We start from the raw sequence: 22423 nt of genomic DNA, 5'->3' as shown, positions 1-22423 counted from the left end.
TCTCTCTGTTTAAGTACCAACTAACTTAGATCATACACAATCCCCCTTGGAAAGTGGAGAAAGAGGGGGGTGTAAACAATAAACCACAGAAGGAGGTGGACTGTCCTGCACAAGGGAAGTAGCAGGGAGAAAGAGGTGACTAATGAACAGAAGGGGGTGCGTAAAATCCTACTTGGATTGACTCTCTGGAGAACAGCTGTTTCCTTGTAAACATCTTGCTAGCTGTCCAAACAAGAAGTTCAGATACAGAACAATAAAGGAGAGCACCCGGCTAGAAGCGTTGAAGGCATGGGCTCATTCACTACCCTGCCAATTGCTCCAAGTGGCAGAATTTAAAAGCCAGGGAAACATTAGCTATACATTTAACCCTGCATGTGCAGTGTCGTAGCAAACAGCCTGCAGAAATATCCTTCTCCATCTAAGTCCTTCCTAGCCCTCCTTCTCCCCCACTATTTCTGACACCACAGCAGAACACATTACTTGACAAAGGAGAAGAGGAAATATCCTCATCAGAGCGATAAGAAACAGCCACAGAGCCAAGAAATGAAAACACTGAACGTGGCAGCCCAGAAGGCCTAGAAAAGTTCTACCACTGCCCTGGCATCAGCAACTTGGAAGTACAGGGACTTACACCAGAAAAAGTAAAAAGAGTCTTTATTTGCCCTCATCACAAAACAAGCTACACTGGCAGAAGCACTTCTATGCCAATACAACTGTGTCCACACAGGACACTTGCCAGTACTGCAAAGTGAGGGGAAGGAATACCAGCATAACCATGCCAGTAAACATTCTTAAGGCAGGCTGGTCACAGAAGGCAGCTACCTGCACTGCACAACAGAAAGCAGAGACATGCACCATCTTTGTCTGCTCCTTGATGCTTAAGGGGATCAAACACATACGTGCCCCATCACAAACCTGTCCTATAAACCCTGTCCCCAGAATGCCACACAACTTTTACAAGAGTTTACAAAGAAGGTTACAACCTCCAGGAAATCTCCAGGGAAGGAGGGGTCACTGCAAGGAAGGCAACAGGATAGTATGACACAGTAAGTGACAATAAGAGAACCCTATGTCCTGAGCCTACAGTCCAGTTATCTACACCAATGATGTCCACCTCTGACTAACTTGTCTTAGCTTTTATATATCCTATTAAATACAAATGGCACATATCCTAGGAAATTAAATGCCACCTATTTCTACTCAAAACAAACCGCAGCAGCACAAAGAAGGTAAACACAATGACACTCTCATAGTCAGAAATGACAACAAGGAATTCCATGTTTTAGAAATAGTCCACAAGTTCACAGAAAAGACCTGATGCAGTCAGATTTATTTTACCTCTTTATTTTTTCAGGGCCATTTTGTTGTACTCATGCACAAACAGCCAGAAAAAAAGACACACTAGCAAGGGCTGCTCAAGAATAAACAGTCAGTCATTATGAGAAGGGAAGAGTGTAAGCTGTGCTAATCAAAATCCCTCTGAGTCTAAAGGAAGGTAGCTGGCTTGTCGCATCAAAGTCCAAACCAATCAGGGACTCCACCTCGTCTGGGGTCTCCTTCCTCCTTCTGCTTCTCTTTCTCCATATATTTATCCCTGAAGTCATCGAAAGAGCGAGTTTCTGTGTCTTGTTCTTTCTCTGGAAATAGGTTGGGAAACTGAAAGGTTTGTCCTTGGCCCTAAAGAGAAAACAAATGGTCAGAGAGACATTCCAGCCTTTCTGCAGTAGCTATGATGCATACACTTACAGTGAAAGACCACCCTGAATTTTCAGCTGGTGCAAAATGGTACCTCTTGACCTCCCAAGATCTCTTTCCACTCATGTCCCCAAGATACAAGTAATTCCCTTACCCCCAAAAGCTAACTTTCAGCCTCTCCTCTTCTGTGTGCTACTTAAGACAATGTTTTTTTTTACAGAGGAATGATCAGGAGATGGCCATCTCTTCAAAGACTTTGAACCAGCTCAGAGATGTTGTGTGAGTCATACAGTGAGAGCAAGATGCACAAAATAAGTGATTTTGTTAAAGTAACACCACCAGAGAAATACACAGTGGAGCAGGCATTCATTCTGTTAACACACAGGATATGAGTAGTGGTTGTAGTTGTTTAGATCTCAGCTAAGGATAAGAGAAAACAGTCCTAGCAGCTGTTACTGTAGGGTGTAATGTGGGAATACAGAATAACAGATATCAGAGGTCTCTTATCAACAGACATAAAGACTTTGGTGTAAAACAATTACAGTGGGAACAATCTGTCTAATATATCACTAATGAGATTAAAGTGATTACATCTGCATCAGTCATTCTGCCTAATAGAGAAGTCATTTTAGTGCAACATCACCATCAGATCTATGTCTCCCACTTGGAAAATAAACATTTGCTTGGTCTCTGGTTTTTATCTAACAGCAGGAAACCATTTTTCTGGAAATGTACTATGCCATTAACATTACCTACTTATTTTTAGTGGCGTTTGCTCTAAGCACAACTTCATTAAACTCAACAATATCAGCCTTTCCATTCTATATAGGACATTGAAAAATAAAACTTGTAAGTGGTCATCCAGAACTCTAAAATTACTCTCCAAAATACTCATAAGTTACCATACATTAACTTCTTTAGCAGTATTCTGCGTACAGAAATCTCAAGAAAAGCATTTAACTGCTTCACATATAAACATGTAGGTTTAGTTTTTTTTCCCATCAGTCAGTCTTTAAATTTATGCAATAAATATAACCAAACAAGAGGCTCAGTTATGAAATGGTTCTACAAAGGACATCAAAGGAGCTTTCCCCAACATACCTACTATGCATTTTGGGATCAAAAATGTGACATAAATAAATCCAATAGAACCGTCACCGCATCCCTGACCCAGCTGAATGTGTGCTATGTTTCATTTAATCATATATGCTCAATCTGGCAAATAACAGGTGTGAAAAAAATCTAAACCTCATATGCTTTGGAGAGAAAAAAGCATGACTTATCCCAGATGAGATTAACCAGACTGAAATCTACAAAATACCAACTCTACCCAGCAATGCTCCGGTTGTTTTTGTAGTGCATACTTCTTGGGGGTTTCCTAAGAGCCTGACCATACTACAAAAACAACAAAGGAGCGCTGCTGTGTACATTGCTCTTTCCTTGATTCTAGCCTGGATAAGCTCAACTGGAACATATCAAGGTTTTCCTTTCCATTGCTTTACACTCTGGGGTTTCAGCTGTTTTGTACCTTGAAATTACCAAAAAGTATCCTTGTCATAGCTGTCCTTTGACAACTCAAGCACATTCCCATTTCATGGCACAGAAACTGGCCTTACCAGTGTCCTTGAGCAAGCCCAAAGCTGCAGCCTACTGAACCTCTTCCCGTAGCAGGGTCAGCAACAAGCACCCTCGAGGCCAAATGCTGCTAAGGATTTTAGCACACTGAAGCATTTGGGAAAAAAATTGCTAATATTACAAAAAATTGCTGTATTTTAACTGTGCTGTGGGCAGGTCACTCAGCCCTGTGGTACCTATAGAACAGACAGGGCCCATACTAAAGACCCGGCTGCCCCGGAGGGGAAGCCATTTTAGTTAAACAAATCAGAAAACAACTCAGGCTAACATGGTAGGCACGCCACCTCCACTGAAAATCTGAGAACTATTTATATTGGTAACAGTGTAGTAAGGGACTGTTCTTGTTATGAAGCACTTTCATTCTGGTACGCTTCCAGGACCAATGCATTTCCCTTATTGGAGAATGAAGGAAAGCTGTCCCTAAAGCATACTAATAACATCCATGGTAATTCACTAAGCATTGCAAAACAGTTATTATTTTAAAAAGAGAGAAGAAAACAAAAAACATACACACAGAGACTGTAGCAAAACCATACAAACCTTTAAGCTGTTTATCAGAGTGCTCACAGTTCCCATTTCAAGGCTGGTGAAAGTCAAATATTGAGCTGAAAACGTCAATCTGTATCTGGAGTCTTTTAATAAATCAAAATCAGCACAGACAAGTTGGCTCTTTCCAGCTCTTGTTTTGTGAAGAAATTCTGATTTTGGCTGGCAGCCAAACACGATTCAAAACAGCCAAGACATTACACCCTGAGAACTGAAGGTTGATAAATCTTAAGTAACAATACTCTGCAGTAATACTGCACTGTAAGGCTCTGGAGTGATGAAAGCTGTATGAAAAATAGCTGTTGTGCATGCTCAGTAGCTAGTTTTCAGAAGAAGCCTGTATCTTGGGTATTTCAAAATTTCAAAAATACCAAAAGGCATCAACTTACATAAAGGATTGTGAGGCTGTTCAGGCATATTTACACTCAGTGGATCTTCCACATAATGACAGAGGCTACTGAGGTTCAAGCTCATATGCCACCTCCTCAAAAAAATGCCTAACAAAGGAACAGAGGGATTGTCACTCCTTTACACAGTGTTGCTTTTTCTTACACTTTTTCTTTGTAAAAGGTTTCCCTTCTATACAGCAACCATTTGACAACCATATGATAAATGCATCCTCAGAATGAAATCCTCAATGGAACAAAGCAAACAATTTTTACTAAGTTCATCAGGGTTTATCTGGTTTACAGACTGCTAGAACATGAAGTGCTGGCATATTCAACCGGAAAGGTAGATTCTGGCTTTCTTGAAAACCTTGCATTTGTTCACAGTTTTACCTTTTGCAAGCTATTTATCCATGGTATTCCTTTCAATTGCTGAATTATTGAAATTCTCATAAGCTCAAGTAATCTCTAAAAAGGCTGGAACTTGCTTCTACTATAGAACTTCTGCCAGCATAATTACCTTAGAAGCAGAGAAAGGGGGAGAAAACAATACTACCTTTCTACTCAACATAGCTGTGCTAAAGGAAAACCCTGTAAAACAGACACGGGAAAAAAATTTGCTTGGATAATTTAGTCTGTCTTGGAACTGGGTGGTGCACCAACAGCAAATGATCTTTTTCACCAATGTGATGTGATCCCCTGATATTCTGGAATTTGTCAGAATAAGCTCTACCACCATATGCTCTCACCTCGCTCTTAAGTGAGACCTAACAATAACAAAAAAAAAGAACAAAAACCCCCAAATAAAGCAAGTCAGAGAGGTGGCATTGAACACCTAAAAAAATAAAGGCAACATGATGATGCATCACTCTTCTCCACGTAGAGTCTTCCCAGAGACCTCCCTTTTTCTTACAAATTCTAAGGTTATGCAGAAAGGAGATGAGTGGTCCAGTGCTCAGATAACAGAAATGGGACCCATTAAACTTCTACTCCTGACCAACTCCAATCCTCAATTCAGCATTACCCAAATGTAAAAGTGAGTTATAGACAAGGCCTTATAAGGATCCATTTGTTAAATGCTAATAACATCCTTCACAATAAAAAGTGACCTAAGCATCAAACATTTATTTTCCCTTTAGATTTCAAGCTTTTGTCGGTCAGAAAGGGTAAAAAAACACCTTGTTCTTGGAGTCTGTCTAAGGAGTTATCACATGGAGTGGTACAAATTGCCTCCATTCATTTTAATGAGAGGTTAAGTGACCATAATTAAGCCTGTGAAGTCAAGTGCTGGCCTTTCCACTGCTGAGCCTCACGTCAGAAAACTGCTGGAAGGATTATCCAGCACAAATTCACTTATACTTCTCTGACCTTTGCATCCCTCAAAAAGTTTAGAAATGGAAGGTCAGCACAGATATTACTGTTCAGCAATGATGCAGCAAACACCGATCATGTAAACAACTGTGAACAACTGTGAGATCTTCTGGTTATTTGGATAATTGAAGCACTTACTGCTGTCCTTCAGAATTAGCAGAAAGCTGATGTTTATCATATCATTAACTACAAAAATGTTGGACTCCCAAAAGCATGGGATTCAATCCAGCAGTAGCAGCAAATCCCGCTAAGTTTAATAATCCAGTGCATTTGAACAATTCTCCTACTATAGCAGTGGTAACATCTGATGCTAAAACATATGGCAAAACAGCACAGAAAACAACTTCAAAAATCCATTCAGGAGCGACACTGCATTTGGATCATCCAAGTTTCCTCTGAATTCAAAAGAAAACTGCTGTCACATCTGATGTGCAAATAGGTTAATTACTATGAATGTACAGGATACTCTAAACAGGGGTTGAGGAGAAAGCATTTGCAAAAATGTTCCCACCGGTGCCATCACTCAAACAGCTAAATAGGTGTTAGTCCTAACGCTGACAAGGTCAGACTCCTTTTTACAGCCATCTCCACCAGCTTTTTCAAAACAGGTTTAATTAAAAATAGGCCTGGATTCCAGAGGCTTGTCTACAGTTGTGCTCCCACGGGTACTAACACCTGTTAAGCTAAACCAGTGAGAATACTGAAGGAGGAGAAGGAGGGGATGCTGTTGTTTTTTTTTAATTTCCCTGATGTTAATGCAACTGCAAAGTTTCCCACTGGCTTTCTTCCTTTTTTTTTTCTTCTCATTGTGATAATTATAGTTGTATTAGAGTCAAGAGAATGGCTGCTGTATTACAGTTATTTTATCTAGTCTGTAAAGAGGTAAAACTCGCATTTAATTTAAAAAACAGAACAGTGTAGAAAAGTAGCATTTGATACACAGGGCCATAAGTTTCTAACTTAAACCTTTCTCACCACATTCCAGAAGGGAAAAAAAGGCAGGCAGGCTCTGGAATGGCACGATATTGTTGATCCACAGCCTTCTATGATTTGAGGTATTTTTTTAGTGTGAAAATATTATGCTTGGACAGATCACGTATTTGTCCAGTTACCGCCTGAGAATAAAGTAAACAGCTCAGAATCTCCAAGAAATAGTATTTGGAAAAGAAAGGACAACAATTCTTACATGTGGAACAGCTGGGGCACTAGTCTGACACCTAAGGGCACGTTGACCATGACTTCATATACCTTCCACCTTTGAGACACTCGCAGTAAGTCAATGGATATGTGTGTTGCACTGGGACACATAAGGTGATGCTTTATGAAGCAGGGAAATGTAACTGGTCATGAAAATAAACTCAATTTCATTCAGGTGAACTGCACCACAGCGGCCAAGTCACGCTGGAAAGAGCAATACTTCCACCTAGTGGGCAACAGAAAAATCAACCCAAGACCTTCCAAAAACACATCCATATTTTTCCAGTCATAAGCAGTTTTAACTTGAAACTGGATTAATGAGAGAAAACACAGCTGGTAAAAATGGTGGGAAAGCCCAGCTACTCTGACTCATGGCAGATGCAAACTAATTCTCATGAAAATAAGGATTTTACAGTGGTTACCAAAGACTTTCCTAAATTAGGCAGATATTAACAATGGACTGCATGGGGCCTGTAATGGCCTGAATCGCACCATGAATGAGAACGAGGGCAAACCCTTTAGATTCAGAAATGAAATTGGTTTCTGGCTTCACCCACTGTTTAAAGCTGGTGTGAACACAGAGCTGGGAGCTCATTGTCTGAGACAGCAGAGCTAGTGATGAAAAGCAACAAACAAAAGGAAAAAGAGAAAGGGGGAGGAATAAAGAAATCTAAATGTTAATGGAATTAACAGACCACAACAACAATAGGAAAAAAAAAGAGACCAAAGAGACCAGGAATGAGGTGAGGAAAAAATACAGAGACCAAGCTTCACTGGCAAGAGTTTAGCAAATGGTCTGGATTCCCCACCTTGACATGAAAAACAACACCAAAAAATGGTACCCTGACCCTATTGATGGGAGAGATGGACAACATGGCATTCCTTAGGAACTTATTATGGTAACAACAGTATAAGGTAGAAAGGGACTCTTGCTGTCCCATATACTAAGAGACTTCAGCCACAGCGTAACAGGGCTCCATGCATTGCCCAGAAGACAAAATGGGAGGCTGGAAGAATGACCAAACTACTCCTGTGCAGCTGCCTCAAATACCAGCTCTTTTAGGTAAATCTCCACACCTCTGCTGAACAACCATTAAGGTAATGGCAACTATTCTAGACTGAGAGGCCGAATGTGAAATAAATGCACAAAGGCACTGCCTTAAATAAGTGTCTTCCTCCAACAGAGCAGCAGCATTCTGCTTCCCACTCCTTCCCCCTGACTGTCTATGGGTTGCAGACTACCTCCTTCTCAACTTCACAAAGGACACAAGACTGCATTACAGTGAACTAAAATTTAAGAACTGACTACAGTTCACTAGACCAGTGTCTGCTGCAGTCTTGGGAAACAAGTTTCTAAAAGCAAAGTAGTCACAAGCAGGGGGCTGTGGCAATGGAAAGTGCCTGCAACTACCTACAAAGGAACAACACTGAGAGAAAGCAACTTGTGAGATACAATATAATCACTCCAAGCATTCAATTCCTAATTGTACAGTTGTAATCTATGGCAAACAAAAACCTTGCACAGACAATCCAGGAGGGAGAATTTGCTCACCAAAGCAGTGACTCTTCCTTGAAAAAGGAATGCACATTTTAGCCATCATAATGTAAAATCCTCACACAGATGAAGTTGCATTTAATTTCAGCAGAGTAAATCAAAGTTAGTCCTCATCAAAATATAACTGATACTTTCTAGTAACACTGTACTTTATAGTGTTTTTTTAAATTAGGTTAACAGCTGTCTAGAAAAACACACCATCCTCACTTTTCTTTCTACCCCCTCCACAGAAGGGGCTTAGAAAAAAACTTCAAGCATATTCAAACTTTGAAGTATTAAAAATCAGATTTCCCATTGTTTGGGCCTCTTGGATTTGACCCCAAGTCCACATGAAGTCTTAGCCAGTCTTTAAGATCACAGAGTGTTCCCCCAACACTGAACCCTTGTCCCAAGGCGGAGCAACAGTGATGTTGTGTCACCAACTGCAATTTTGAGCTTATGGTTTTACAACCATAAATAGGATCCCTTTAATGTAATTTTGGTATGTGAAGGGGTTTTCTGTCACTGGTTACACTTCTTTTTTGCATTAAGACAGGTAAGCCCAAGACAAGCCTTAACTATAATATGCTCTTGTTATGAAAGAAATTTATAAGAACATGAACCTCCTTTTCCACCGGGCAACCAACATGTTTCAGAATCCAGTTCAGCCACAAAGCATGCTTGTTTAGACATGACTAAAGGCTCTCCAAGGAATAAGCCTTAGTCTTCTCTGAAATTCAAAGACCTTTAATAAGAAGTTCCCTACCCTCACAATATATTCTTTCACTTACTGGACATTTCAGCAATCAACCACACAAGTCGTGAACCTTCCAGCACAGAGAGTACAGGGTCAGCATGAAATTCTGGCAAAGCAGCACCCTATGACATCAGACCACAACCTACATACAGACCTCAAACCAACACAGGACTTGAAAACTAACCATTTGCTTGAATTTGATCTTTAGACCAAGTCATTTAAATCTCTTTACATTCTGGAATGTATGAAAGAAACTGTCATTATTAGAGGATTGGCAGAAATATTCAGGCAACCAGGACAACTCACTGGACACTACTTTCAGCTTGGCTGGTTAACAATCCCTTTCTCTTTCCTCACAAGCATCTGTGTTAACTCACCAGCTGTACATAGGCAACCTTGTAATCTGGCTTCTTCACTCGCTGATTCCTGTGATTCCTCTTGTTATTTGCACCTGCAGAAATGAAGAGAATCCCACTTTTTTACTTCCCAGGACTTCTGAGCTCTTCAAAGCAAGGCAAAGCTGAAGGGGGGACTTGGCTAGCTCTGATTTATTGTTAAGAGGAATACTCTTCCTTCACCACCAGCACAGCACTATAATGATTAAAGTTTAGTGAAACTGGTGGGCACTGCTCTCTTCATTTTCAAGCAAGGAACCAAGGAATCACCAGGCTGCTGCCACTGTGCCTTCACATCACACACAAAGTCTGCAAAGAAGCAAGGAGAAAAGTGTCCCAGAGAGGGGCAGGGGTGATAAACTGTCTTCCCAATATCCACAGCTTCAGAAAGAAAAGGAGAAAAAATGACCACTAAACAGCCTTAAACTTGACAATTTTTACTACTCAGCTGATGAGCTGGATCTACTGTTTATACACCACGAAATTATACTCCACATGCAAACAAACCAAAGCACCTCAACCTTCTCCAAGTATGCTGGTCACAACTGAGTGGGAAGTACAACTTACCCCCTGCATGTTAGGCAGACATTAAAGCTCTCAAATTATTAGGCATTCTAACCCTCTTTTATCCCTCACTATATACCATCACTTAAAATTAGCAATGAAGGACAACATAGTTATAAGGACAAGCATGACTATTTTTCAGAGCTGCTTGGAACCACCTGTGGTTGGTATTTAAGACTTCATTTAATGCTGTTTTTCACACAAGCATGTTACAGATATTTCCAGGTTTTTTCTTCCTTTATATGTTCTGAGTTTTACAACCTTATTTTGAAGCTTTTTTCTTTCATCCTCCATTTTTCATTACTACAGGTCCTTTTTCCCATTCTTTTAAAATTCATCTCTAATCTTACCATTATAAACACATAATTTCTTTCAGAGAGTCACTACATGAAAAATGAAAAACCCAGACATCAAAGATGTCCTGGCCAATATGTCACTTCGGGTATTTGGATTTCTGTTGGGTTTTTCGTGGGTTTTGGTGGGTTTTTGGATGGTTTTTTGTTGTTGTTTCTAAGGGTTGTACAGGAGAGAAACAGCACAAATGGAAACACTGAAGTCTGCAGAAATCTGGTAACAACAGGTGATAAAAACATGAAACTTTCTCAAGAAAGTTTTCTGAAATTATCTACCTGTTCAACTGAATATTTTGCTTTTCTCTATAAACTTTGTCTTTTGTTAGACTATAACACGTCCTCTGTGTGCATGCAAGGTAACCTCAGCTCATTTTTTAAACAAAGACTATGGCTGAAATTAAGTTTAATTACTACTTGTATTAAATCACATGAAGCAGTTCCTTCTGAAGGGAGACACCCACTGGTCTTCAAGGAGAAACATTACCAACTACAAAAGCACAAGCTAGATAACTGTTAGGATGATTTGGCTTTTTAAACTCAGATTTTTCTTCTTAGAGTGAAACTTACATCATACTTTAATCAAAGCATTCCAGTATGAAGTGCTGCATGTTCATTTGAAGGGATGAATAAACAACTAAGCTAGCAGACGTCACCACTGCACCTGGAACCACTGGAGCCAAAGTCTGCTGTAATCTAACAGACCTTTTGAGAGGTAAAGTCTGCTCTGGCTGTGAAGGGATGCTGTATTCACCCCTTTAGATTACTCACTTATGCACTTACCATACTGTATCCTCGTCCTCACAGCAGCTACTGGTACATTGTATATTCTTTCAAGGTAATTCTTGATATCCACTTTTGTCATTCTAGGCAATGAAAAAACATTTTGGGGAAAGAAAGAAGAAAATGTATAAATATTTAAAGAAAATAAACCACAGACTGGTTGATACTGTGGAATAAATACATCTTCTTCTTGTTTTAACCACGACAGATTTACTACATGAAAGTATAAACTCAGCCTAGACCACACACTGCTACAGCCATAAACTTTAACAATTATCAAATATTTCATCCTCCGTCGCCTCAACATTCAGAATGCCAGGTATATTCTGTGTTCAGCAGGCTTTCTCACTGCCCAACCTGAGAAGCCTTTCTTTATACTGAGTAGGAGCTGCTCATCTTCCCAGAACCTGCCACAGGCTTGTGGCCTCCAATGTGTGCCAGCAGACTGGTCAAGTTGAGAGAGTCCTGACAAATAACTGGATACGACCTTACTCGCTCTGGATCAAATCCATAAGCACTTCCTTCTTGCTAAGCCCGTCCGTGGGAAGGCTGAGCCTCGCTAACACCCGGGCAGAGAAGCCACGCAAAGCTCGTCATTAAATCAGTGCCCTCGCCGCCCTCTGCAAGGTCTCGTTGATGCAGAAGCCCCTTCCCTGCCCCGGCACTCGGCCCTCGCGGCCCTCAGCCAACAGCCCAGCTGCCGAGCCCGCACTCACTCCATGGAGACGCGGAACTGCACGGTGTCCTCGGGCTGGGGCACGCCGGGCCGCACCGCCAGCATGAAGAAGTTGGGACGGAAGATCCGCAGCTGCGGGCCGCCCCTCTGGAACAGCGGGTACCTGCGGAGACACGCCGCTGCTCACTGACCGGCCGGACGCCCACCCCGCTTCCCCGGCCGAGCGCCACCGGCCCCACATCCCACCCCACGCCGCCCCCGGCCGCCCGCCCCGCTCACACGGCCCTCCTGGCGCCCGCCGCCATGGCCCAGCCCCGCGGGAAGCGCCCGCGCCAGAGCGGCTCCGCCGGGCCGGCGGCGGCGGCGCCCCCTGCTGGAGCGGAGGAGCGCGGCGGGGCTGTGGGGCTGCCCTGGCGCGGGGAGGGCACAGCGGGACAGGAGTGTCCCCAGCAGGAGCTGCCAGGCCGGGACAGGCGCTGGGAAGTGCCTGCAAAAGGCCTCATCTAGAGTGCTGTGCCCAGCTCTGGGCTCCTCAGCGCAAGAGAGACAAAGAGCTACAAGAGAGGGTCCAGCAGAGGGTCATGAAGATGATGAGGGGTCTGGAGCATCTCTCTTACGAGGAGACATTGTGGGAGCTGGGCCTGTTTAGTGCAGAGAAGACTCAGAGGAGATCCCATCATTGCATACAAATATCTCAAAGGCCAAGGGCTCAAGGGTGCCAAGAGGATGATGCCAGACACTTTTCAGTGCTGCCTAGTGACAGGATGAGGAGCAGTGGTCATAAACTAAAACACAAGAAGTTCCACCTCAACGTGAGGAAGAACATCTTTACACTGCAGGTGGCAGAGCTGGAACAGGCTGGCTAGGGACAACATGGAATCTTACTCTCTGGAGACATTCAAAACCCACCTGGACACATGCCTGTGTCACCTGCTCTAGGTGACCCTGCCTTGGCGGGGGCACTGGACTGGATGATCTCCAGAGGTCCCTTCCAACCCTAACAATTCTGTGAGACTTTGCAGTGGTGTCTGCCTTTCACAGGACCTTGTCCTGATGATATCAGGAGGGAGATGACTCTCCTGTCCTCCACACTGGTGAGACCCCAGTGCAGTCCAGCCCAGGGATCCCCAGCACAACAGACAAGGGATTGTTGAAGCTAGTCCAGAGGAGGCCGCAGAGATGCTGGAATGACTGGGATACCTCCCTTGTGAGGACAGGCACAGAGCTGGGCTTGTGCAGCCAGGAGAAGGGAGGACTCTAGGAAGACCTTATTCTGACCTTTCAGTATGTAAGGCAGCTTTATAAGAAAGACAGAGACTTTTTACCAAGGTATATCGTGACAGGACAAGGGGCAACTTTTAAACTGAGGCAGAGCAGGTTTATATTAGACATTGGGAAGAAATTCTTTACTGAGAGGGTGGGGAAGTACTAGAAGAGGTTGCCCAGAAGAAGCTGTGGTAGTGTTCAAGGCCGGGTTGGATGGAGTTCTGAGGAACCTGGTCTAGTGAGAGCATCCCTGCCCATGGCAGGGGAGTTGGGACTGTATGATCTTTAAGGCCTCTCCACACCTAAACCACTCATGACTCCATGACACCTCAGCATGTGCCAACAGAGAGGTGGAGCATGCACAAAGGCATCAGAAACAGACAGAAGTTTGGAGATATGGGAGAGACCCTGCTGGACTTCCCTCCACCAGGGCAGTTCAAGGGTTGGCAAAGACAAGAGGCCCTACAGAATAGCTCACACCTCAAATTTAGTAACAGCCACTTATGTTTTGACATCTACACTGAATTAACCAAGTAATTCACACTTCAGTATTGGGCTTTAATATTGTATGCAGGCTAATGGCCTCAATAAATATTTTAATGTAATATATGAATGAATCATTCTCTATTGCCCTTGTCTGCATTTAATAAAAGCTATGTGCTGAAAACTACCACTTCTGGAGATTTGTTCCTTTATTCCCAATTCTTTGATTCACTTCATCACTCAAACTTTGAAGTCAGTTTCAACTACATTTGGCAACCAGGTTATGAGCTCCCTGAGAACAGTCACCTCTTGGTATCTGTGTGTATGATGGCTTAAAACAGGCCCCCAGTCCTGAGTCTTTGCTGATGATACTGAGCCTATTCCCTGTTGTAGAGACAGATCAAATGATATTAAATAAGGGTTTGGACCAACTTCCAAATCCTTGGAAAATGAGAAGGCATTAAATAATATACAAAACACCATTCCAGAGGGCTGCCATTGGAGTAGGTACTGGTTGTGCTTTATTTACAAAATCCAGAGATTTGTACACAGCAATCTACAGGACAGCATAGGGCTGGAATTAGGAGGATAAGGAACATGCTCAGCAGGAATTGAAGATGCCAGCAAGGAGTCATCCCAGTTCCATAGGGAACCTGCTTCCCCTTGACTGAGGAAGCCACCAGACCCCTCCAGGAAGAAAAGCAGCAGCAATAGCCAATCCAGGCTGATGCGATTTTTGTTATCATTGAGGCATGAGAACACAAGTGATCGGTGAAGCAGGAAAGAGGAGACCAGCAGGGGTTCAGCACACCACTAAAGGCCATCCTGCCTGGTTCTTTACTTCCAGCGCCCACCAACCTTGCCCTTGGCTCCTGCCTTCTTGCTGCTACAATGCAAAAGGAAAGAAAAACATGTCAGCATGATGGAAGAAGTAGGCCTCTGTGGCCACTCTACATTTCTGACTCTTAGATTAGGTTTGAGCTGCTTCAGCTTCTCACAGGTTGGGCACACCTGCCATATACCACATCCTGAGAAAAATATTGTTGATATTGTGGAAAAATATTCCGCCTGGGGTTCTTAGTATGAAAGGCCAGGATGTGCATGCTTGAAAGAGGTGGGCCCTTCCAGACTCCTGCATTTCATCAGGGTAGAAATCCAGGTGGTCTCAAAAACAAGTCATAGCCACAGACATATGTTTTCTGAATTCAATTCTGCTATGATCTGATTTTTAGGATTTAGAGCTCTATCTAGAGAAATTTGCTCAGCATGAAAGAGCTCTGATCAAATTCTCCAGATGCTCTGTTCAGTAGCAGAGGCAAAAAGCTAAACACTAATTTAAATACAACTAAGAATTGCTTTGCTCTAGCAAAGGCAGAGTGGCTCCTTATATCTGGAGAGCAAGAGCCTCCAAAACAACCCAAACAACTTTTTAGGCCTGGTCTTATATCAGTATCCCTGTCTTGCTTATAGTGTGTGGGAGCAGTCCAGCTCCACTCCCCACTCCAAGCACCTGAGGCAAACTCTCTCCAAGAGTTCTTTGCACGCAGAAGGGCAATCTTACATGCAAGCCACTTACCTTCTGCCTGAGAAGCCTGGACTCAGAATGGGACTAGGCAGGAAGTTAGTTGAGTTAGATTCTTTACTAGTTCCTGTTAGCAGCACCTTGGCTCAGGGGGCTCAGCACACCCCCAGACCTTTCCATCTCACACACACAGTGATGAGGCTGCTTCTTGAACCAAAGCACATGCAAAGTGGGGGCAGCTCTCTGACATGGCAGAGCGTGGGGTTGGGGACCAAGCACAAGGTGGTGGGGCCTTGCTGTCAACAGAGGCCTTCTTCAGAAGCACTGGTTCCTCCAGAAGGGAGAAAAGCATGGGGACATCATGTCTGGGGAGATTTTTGTTGTGCTGCCCCATGGATTGCTTCAAGAGCACCAGCCATATTTACAGAAGAATGTAGCACAGAGACAGAGACACACTATGGATACTAAACTGTGGATACACACTGTGGATACTAAAGTATCCACATAGTGGATACTTTACCTTTGACCAAGATAGGCTTGGTCTATTTGAAAAAAAATTATTTACATCAAAGAGAGCATGCATTTTTGCTCATCTTAAATTAATCTCAATGTCCCTTTTGCCAGCCTTTCTGAAGGTTCAAAACCCAGCGTAGGAACTGCATAGCTCCTCAAACAAAGGCGAAATCCTTTTATATCCACAAGCACCTGTGCTGTTTGATGTTACATCTAACCTTTAGAGTGTGCTTAAGGAGATTTAATAAAGTCTGATGCAAAAGACTCATTTGATCCTTGTATAACTGGCAGGCACTGCTATGGAATGATAGTGTCTAGTGTGGATAGAAATTTAACCACACAGAAATCTCATTAGCTCTGGGCTTCTCAGTGCAACCTTTTCAAATGGTGTCCTGATAGAGTATCATGTCTTTTGAGGGAACAAGCATGCAGTGGCCTGTGGTGGGTGTTGTGGTAGTGCCCTGTAAGAGCAGCAATGCCCAGACGAATCATGGCATCCTTCTGCAGCTGCACATTCTGCTGAGGTTTATCAGCCTACAGCTCTGTACAGAAAATACCACGGGAAGGTCAAGCCTTATGTTTGGCACTACAGACAACAGAACCCCCAGTGTTACATTCATTCGATAAGTCAGGGTGTCTTGGGAAAGTGGGAAGGCAGTAACTGGTCACTCCTATCATCCAAAGATATCACCAAAGGCCACTGCTTCATTCCAGGCATGACTTTGCTAGAAAGGTACAGACACACAGAGAAGGATAAACCCACCACTGGAGGGCTCTCCTCCCTTTCTTCCCTGCAGTTCCTTCTCTCTGAGTGTTAGTATTCTACATGTCCTGACCCCCAGGCTTTGTCTACCCTAATGTCTCGTAAATTCATTTAAAATACCTAGAATAAAGATATTATACTATAAAAAAAAAGGGGTTAAATAGTCTTCTGGTAAACGAAAGTGGGAGAGAGATGATGAGTGAAAAGAACTCACAACAGTAATCCCATTATGTTAGTGTTGTTACATACCATTCCTCATAAGCTTAGCAACCACTTGTTTATCCTTCATAAACAAGGGTTGTATTTCCTCAGGTATTCAAAGCACCTCAGTCAGGTGTTTGAAAAACCCAACAATAAGCAGAGGAAAAATTTGAAGATATGGTGTGAAGAAACATATATTTTTTTCTTGTTAAGTGTTACATTCACTTCAGTTTCCCCTTCATTTTCTCAGTGTGAGGCAGGATGGGAGTGGCCCTTCCAATCTCTAGCCCCATTTCATTGCAACAAGAAAACGTCAGTGTTGAAGCTGAAGTGACTCATTTGAACACTAAGAGATATCCCCAAGCCAGGAGCTAGGAAGGGGATATAAATACTTACTGCTTCTGGGCCTGATCAATCCGGTTTCTGAGGGTGACAATCTGCAAATAACATACATGACCAGGGTTTTTAGAGACAAAGAAACCTTGTTCCCTCAAAGAGAGGGGACTTTTACCTGCTGAAGTGCTAGAAACAGTACTTCCTTTGAAATAAAGGCTCACCCATGGTTGAAGGAGAGAAACGTTACTTCTTGGCAATAACTCTGCAAGCCACATTCACAAGTCAAGAGACAGAAGAGGTAGAATTTTATAACCCTTACTAGAAGTGTTTCTTTTTACCTAAATTAATCTCCTATGAACTCACAGGTCAAACTGCAGGCAGGTGAATCTGAATGAGTGTTATCTTGACCAGCTGGAAATCTCTTGGATGCCTCCATCACCTGCATGTGTCAATCTCACCATCTCACTCTTTCCTTACTCATATATATCAGGAAGTGTGTAAGCCCAAAGAGCTTCAGTGGTCTTTGGATGGGGACCTCAAGAATGGAAGATGGGTATCACATCCTCCTGGAGTACATTTTGCTGGCTGGCAGAGCAGGAGGTGAGGAGATTGCAGCAGTCACCACCTTCCCAGCCACTCATTTAATAAACACTTTTTAATGGGCTGAAGAAGAAAATATTCAAGGGGACCTGCAACAGAGGAAAAAGTTGAACTGGGGGCTTTTAAGACCTTCACAAGCTCTGTTGATGACTGCAAGCCTTTAGAGTGTCTGTCCCACAAGATGAAGCATCTATTTTTTTAGCCATGAGTAAAATGCATATTTCAAACTGATGCATTGGAAAGCAAACACCTACCTTGCATGGGATAAACACCTTATAGCCTGACTTAACACCTTAGTTTGGTTGTAGGTCTGGACTTGCTACTGAAATCCTGGGACTCAGATACTGGAAAAGCCTACAAAACACTAGGGTGTCATACACCTTTTACCACTTCATCTTCTCATTTGTAACTGAGTTTTCCTAGACTGAAGGAATGCCTTTGCCAAGATGTATACTTTGCCTCTGCTTTTGGTGCAATTCAAAATTCTGTGCTGACTCTGCCGGTCCAAGAACTGGTGACCCAAATTTCTCATTTTTAAAGTCACACTTGACATTCCCCATGTGCAAAAAAAGAAAAACAGAAGTCCACATTTCGGTTGTCCCAAGAACTGGTAATTCCTGGCTCACATCTTTCCATGGCAAACAGAAACAAAATAAGAGACTGAAATGTTACCAAAAACAGAACAACACAAGCAAGGAAATATCAACAGATCACTTGCTTTTGTACTTACTCATGGAAGTTTTAGTATTTGCCACAGCAGTTTAAACTGCTTTTTTCCAACCAAGTATTTTCTCCAAGTGTGGAGGAGAACCAGTTGTCTTCAGTTTGACCCAAGGACTTAAGACTTACCTTCGGTGATAACCTTATGATGGTGACTATAACACTCACTCTCCAATGCAGCACCAAAGAGCAAAAGACAGTAGAGCTAAAGAATGGCTCTACCTCTGTGTGTCCCACTTCCTTCCTTTGTCTCTCCCTTGCATCCTTGCTTGTGTCTCCTTTGTCTTCCCTGTTTTCACTTACCTTTCTCCTCAATTTTTTCATGCTCTCATCTTCCCTTAATTCTTCCACTTCTACCACCTTAGCTGTGCATTTCCCTTCTGTTTTGCTCATTCTTTGTACTTTGCTTTTCATCAGCAGGCACCCACCTCTTTATGCAGAGGTTTCATTACCGTAACACGTGCCCATCCCTGGCACTGCCTTATTTCCTGTTTTTCCACACCCACTTGACCTGTTATCCTTAAGCTAACCCTCTCAAATATTTTGGATCTAAATAACCATGTGCCATGAGGTGGAGATGCTTTCCAAACCCCATAATATTCTCTATATACTGTAGTCGAAGCTATTACACGTGTATCCCTAAGCTTTTGCATGTGTCCCAGGTGCATCAGGGTGATGCCCCCATGCACACAATACCAGAGCTTCAGAGAGGGAATCATTTTAGGGTGCTCTCAGTAGATTGCATGCTCAGTTCTGTAACCAAATCCCAGTAGGACTCTTGACTCATTTCCTAAATTATCATTTTATATCTTTTCAAAGAATGGAAAGGGAGAGAAAAAGGAAGTAAATGGAGAGACACAAGATCCATTTTTCTCTTTCCTCTCTGCACTTGGAGCCAAGTGCCAGCTCCCGTCTGGCACCTGGCTCTGACCATGCGGCAGGCTCATGCATTGGGTAGCCTTTGCTGCTGCTGTTACACAGGCAAGTTCATTGTACTTACAACTTGGAAAGCTCCTGCAGCCTGCAACGCATTGTTAAAATCTAAGAGAGATTGAGATAGTTACATTGGGGTTGCTCACTCCCTGTCAGCATGTGTCTGTGTCATTGGGAATTAAAAGGAGAGTGAGACAGAGAGATAACCAGTAGGGTTTCTCAGGTACTGAAACCTAACGTGGGTGAGTGTAGTCCTATCCAGTGACTATGTGAAGGAAACATGTCCACTTTCTGTTACCATATGAAACTTCAGTCAGATGCTCCTGTCTGGAGACAGTTTTCAGTGACTCCAGAGAGCTCAATCCACAGGTAATCTGTCTGGGATGGAATAAACCTTGCAACATTCAAGTTTGAAATCGAAGATGGATCTAAAAATATTACTTTGCAGTGGAGGTGCGTGAACTGAGAGTTACTGAATTTTCAGGCTACAGTTACCTATAGATAAACAAGGAAGAACCAGATGTGTTTCAGCAGAGGGCAGGAAGCCCATTTTCCATTGGGATTGTCTTTCCATGGGGCACTGAAATCCTTAAAAGTTATCTATTCAATTTCAGCCTAAAATGTGAAATCCAGCTCAAGTACATATGTTAGGGGAATGCAGTTCCAAGCATCTTGCTGCTTAAATATTACAAAGGGGCATAGGAGGCCCAAATAATGTCACAACATGACTTTTGCCAGAGGAATCCCAAAGATTTTTAGATTTTGGGCCCAATGTAGTAAAATGGCCTCTCAACTCACCTCATATTTTTTCCTCTTGATCTGCTCTGTAAAGTCATACTTTTCAGTCTCCAGCTGATATAACCAGTCCCACAGTTCCTTAGCTTTGTCCCTGTGTGTTTATGGGGAAAAGAAGATGGAAAAAACGCATGACATCAGATATTTTCATTAATGGTTTTCACATTAGTAGCAATGAATTTTATTTAATGCTGTTCAGACATCTTCCTGTATACCATTTCTGTTCTCTGAAAGCTACTCATAATTTTCAAGGTCACTTTTTTTCACCTTCTTACCTTCAAACTATTGAGACTTGCAGTCTTGCATGTGTCACACATTAACATAATTTCTCTAATTTTCCCCCCTAACTCCTAATGAAAGATAAGACTACAGTGGAATCAGACAAGAAGGAAAGACGTCTCTGAAGATCACCCAGATAGGCAGAGCAGTTGCCATTGTGAAATCTCATCTGTTATCAGGGTTAAGGTCATCAACCTCATCTTTTAATCATATGAAAACTCCAGCATGTGCAGTACAGACTATCATCTGGTGACTGCTCTGCACCAGAACACTTAGCTTCCATACCTCCAGCCTTCCTGGAGATCTGTATTCACACCTTAGCAGCATTAGCTCACCCCTGGGAATGCTGCAGACACCACTCTGTAGGCTTGTAGAGCTAATCCTAATCCTAAATTGCTAATCCTATTTGGCAGGAGAGACTATGCCAGGAGCACAGCTAGAGGGCTACCAAACCATTTCAGCACTTCTCTACAGCCCCATTTTTCTTCCATTCTCCAGGTTATGCAAGGGCACATCTTAACAGAGTCCCATGATGAATTTGAAGGAAGTCGTGTCGTTCCCCCCGCCCCCCCTTATCACTAGAGAAGACTTCAAGACAGTAAGACAAAATTTCAGTGGATTACATTCCATAAATTAGGATAAGCATGTTACCTCAGCTTGTCTTCACTAAGGTGGTCAATGTTGAGGGGCTTGCGCCTCTCTGCCAGGACCTTCTTCTTCGTCTCTCTAGCTGTTTGCTTCTTTCCTCTCTTCTGGTCAGCCTATTTTCAGAACATCAATTAACATCACACTGCAGAAATTAGGCCTGAATGAAACTATTTCAGTGACAGAGCAAGTAAGACAAAGTGCTGGTGATCCGGAAGAACAAACATTGGGCCATTTTCTCAGCTTCTAATGAATACTGTTCCCAGTCAACCTAATAATTTAATGGTTTCATATTTCTTTCCTCGATCCATGATTTTTACCTTAGCCAGATAACTGCTGTAATTTGCACCCATGGAAGACAGAGCCTTCTTCTTCTTCAGATCATCCTCAGCTTTTCTCTTGGCATCTTCTTCCTCTCTTCTTGCCTTTTCCTCCTGTGGAGGGCAATGCACAGAACAAGTTATTCTAGGGAAGACTCGCATCTTCCCCAGCAGCCAGTGTCAGTGCAGGGAATGTGATCAGAGAAGTACATTGATGAGAATTAGCAACTCCTGTTTTCTGCCCTTGCTTTAAGAGGGTGGTCGTTTCCTCTTCAGACTGAGGCAGGCAGAACCTGTAGTTCTGTCTCTAGAGATCTCTCCTGTTTGATGTGGAGACAAGAAGAGGGAAGCAAAGACACTTACCGCAAGCCTTGCCTGACGCTCCTTCTCCTTCTCAGCCCGGATTCTCTGCTGCTCTGCTCTTTCAGCTCTGCGCTTCTCCTGCAAGGAGCAGTAGCAGAGGCATTGGATCATCACTGTGTCTATACCTGCCTCCACTATTACAACCCACTACCAAGAGATTTGTTTCATAGAGTGTGAGCCACCCTCTCTCTTTCTAGAACATGCAGAAGGGTCTCTTGTACAATTCTCAGATATAAAACAAGGAGCTAAGAAAGGGGACAGATGGGGGGAGAAGCCATTTGATGATGACTTGAGCAGTCACTTCTGTACGTGACAGCACAGATTTCTGTCAAAGTCTCACAGTGGATTAATGGTTTCATCTTCTCATCTACAGATGATCTCTCAGTCTAGTACAGGGAAATGGCAGTACAAGGACTCACAATTCTCTCCTTGAGGGCAACCAGCTCTTCCTCTTCCTTTCTTCTGGCTTCAAAGTGGCTGTCAATCAAGGCCTGCAGTTCAATCAGGTCTTTGTTCTGCCTTTTCTTTTGGATGTCCTAGAAAAGCAGGAAAATGCATTAAGTCCATATTCCTCTAGTGTTGTGTCCTGGACGTTGCCAGCACCCTGCATACACAGAGAAACAAAATCAGAAAGTGTCTGTAGATATCCATGGAAATCTATGGCATTAGCTTAAATGGCTGCTGGTGCAATCACACACTCATCCAGGCAACAATCAGGAGTCCAGAAGTGTAAAGAATTCAACTCTCCCATTCCCCTACACCATCTTTTATCCCTGGCTTTGCTTATGCACCTAT

At 42.9% G+C, this 22423-nt stretch overlaps 2 protein-coding genes across 23 annotated transcripts in view; both read right to left on the bottom strand.

Moving 5' to 3' along the window:
• Positions 1–1328: 1328 nt before the first annotated feature.
• Positions 1329–12271, bottom strand: MRPL23 (mitochondrial ribosomal protein L23). The gene is made up of 5 exons (XM_085062875.1): positions 12169–12271; positions 11930–12052; positions 11214–11296; positions 9499–9572; positions 1329–1677 (listed from the first exon to the last, which is right to left on the bottom strand). The coding sequence occupies exons 1-5, from the start codon at positions 12192–12194 to the stop codon at positions 1513–1515; spliced, it is 471 nt and encodes a 156-aa protein (XP_084919001.1). The 5' UTR covers positions 12195–12271; the 3' UTR covers positions 1329–1512.
• A 1860-nt stretch (positions 12272–14131) lies between these two features.
• TNNT3 (troponin T3, fast skeletal type) overlaps positions 14132–22423 on the bottom strand; it is a 31404-nt gene continuing 23112 nt past the window's right edge. For 21 of the 22 annotated variants that reach the window (XM_085062860.1, XM_085062853.1, XM_085062855.1 and 18 more), the window contains 7 exons: positions 22048–22164; positions 21629–21706; positions 21266–21379; positions 20952–21061; positions 20025–20115; positions 19294–19334; positions 14132–14524 (listed from right to left, as the gene is read on the bottom strand). In XM_085062860.1, the coding sequence (XP_084918986.1) occupies positions 14476–14524; positions 19294–19334; positions 20025–20115; positions 20952–21061; positions 21266–21379; positions 21629–21706; positions 22048–22164 (600 nt within the window). In that variant the 3' untranslated portion in view covers positions 14132–14475. Of the gene's footprint in view, positions 14525–17033; positions 17075–19293; positions 19335–20024; positions 20116–20951; positions 21062–21265; positions 21380–21628; positions 21707–22047; positions 22165–22423 lie in introns of all 22 variants that reach the window. The other variant, XM_085062854.1, reaches the window with a different exon arrangement.

The sequence above is a fragment of the Lichenostomus cassidix genome, chromosome 5 (genome assembly GCF_008360975.1).
Source record: "Lichenostomus cassidix isolate B80296 chromosome 5, HeHo_3.0, whole genome shotgun sequence".
Lineage (NCBI taxonomy): Eukaryota > Metazoa > Chordata > Aves > Passeriformes > Meliphagidae > Lichenostomus > Lichenostomus cassidix.
Note: the sequence above shows the minus strand (reverse complement) of the source record. Positions and strands in the feature narration are given on the sequence as shown.

Coding starts and splice junctions, on each gene's coding strand:
- MRPL23 (XM_085062875.1), bottom strand. CDS start 12,194: ATGGCGGCGGGCGCCAGGAGGGCCGT. Junction 12,053..12,168: donor GCGGGCGCCAGGAGGGCCGT/GTGAGCGGGGCG, acceptor GTGTCTCCGCAG/GTACCCGCTGTTCCAGAGGG. Junction 11,297..11,929: donor CAGTTCCGCGTCTCCATGGA/GTGAGTGCGGGC, acceptor TTCATTGCCTAG/AATGACAAAAGTGGATATCA.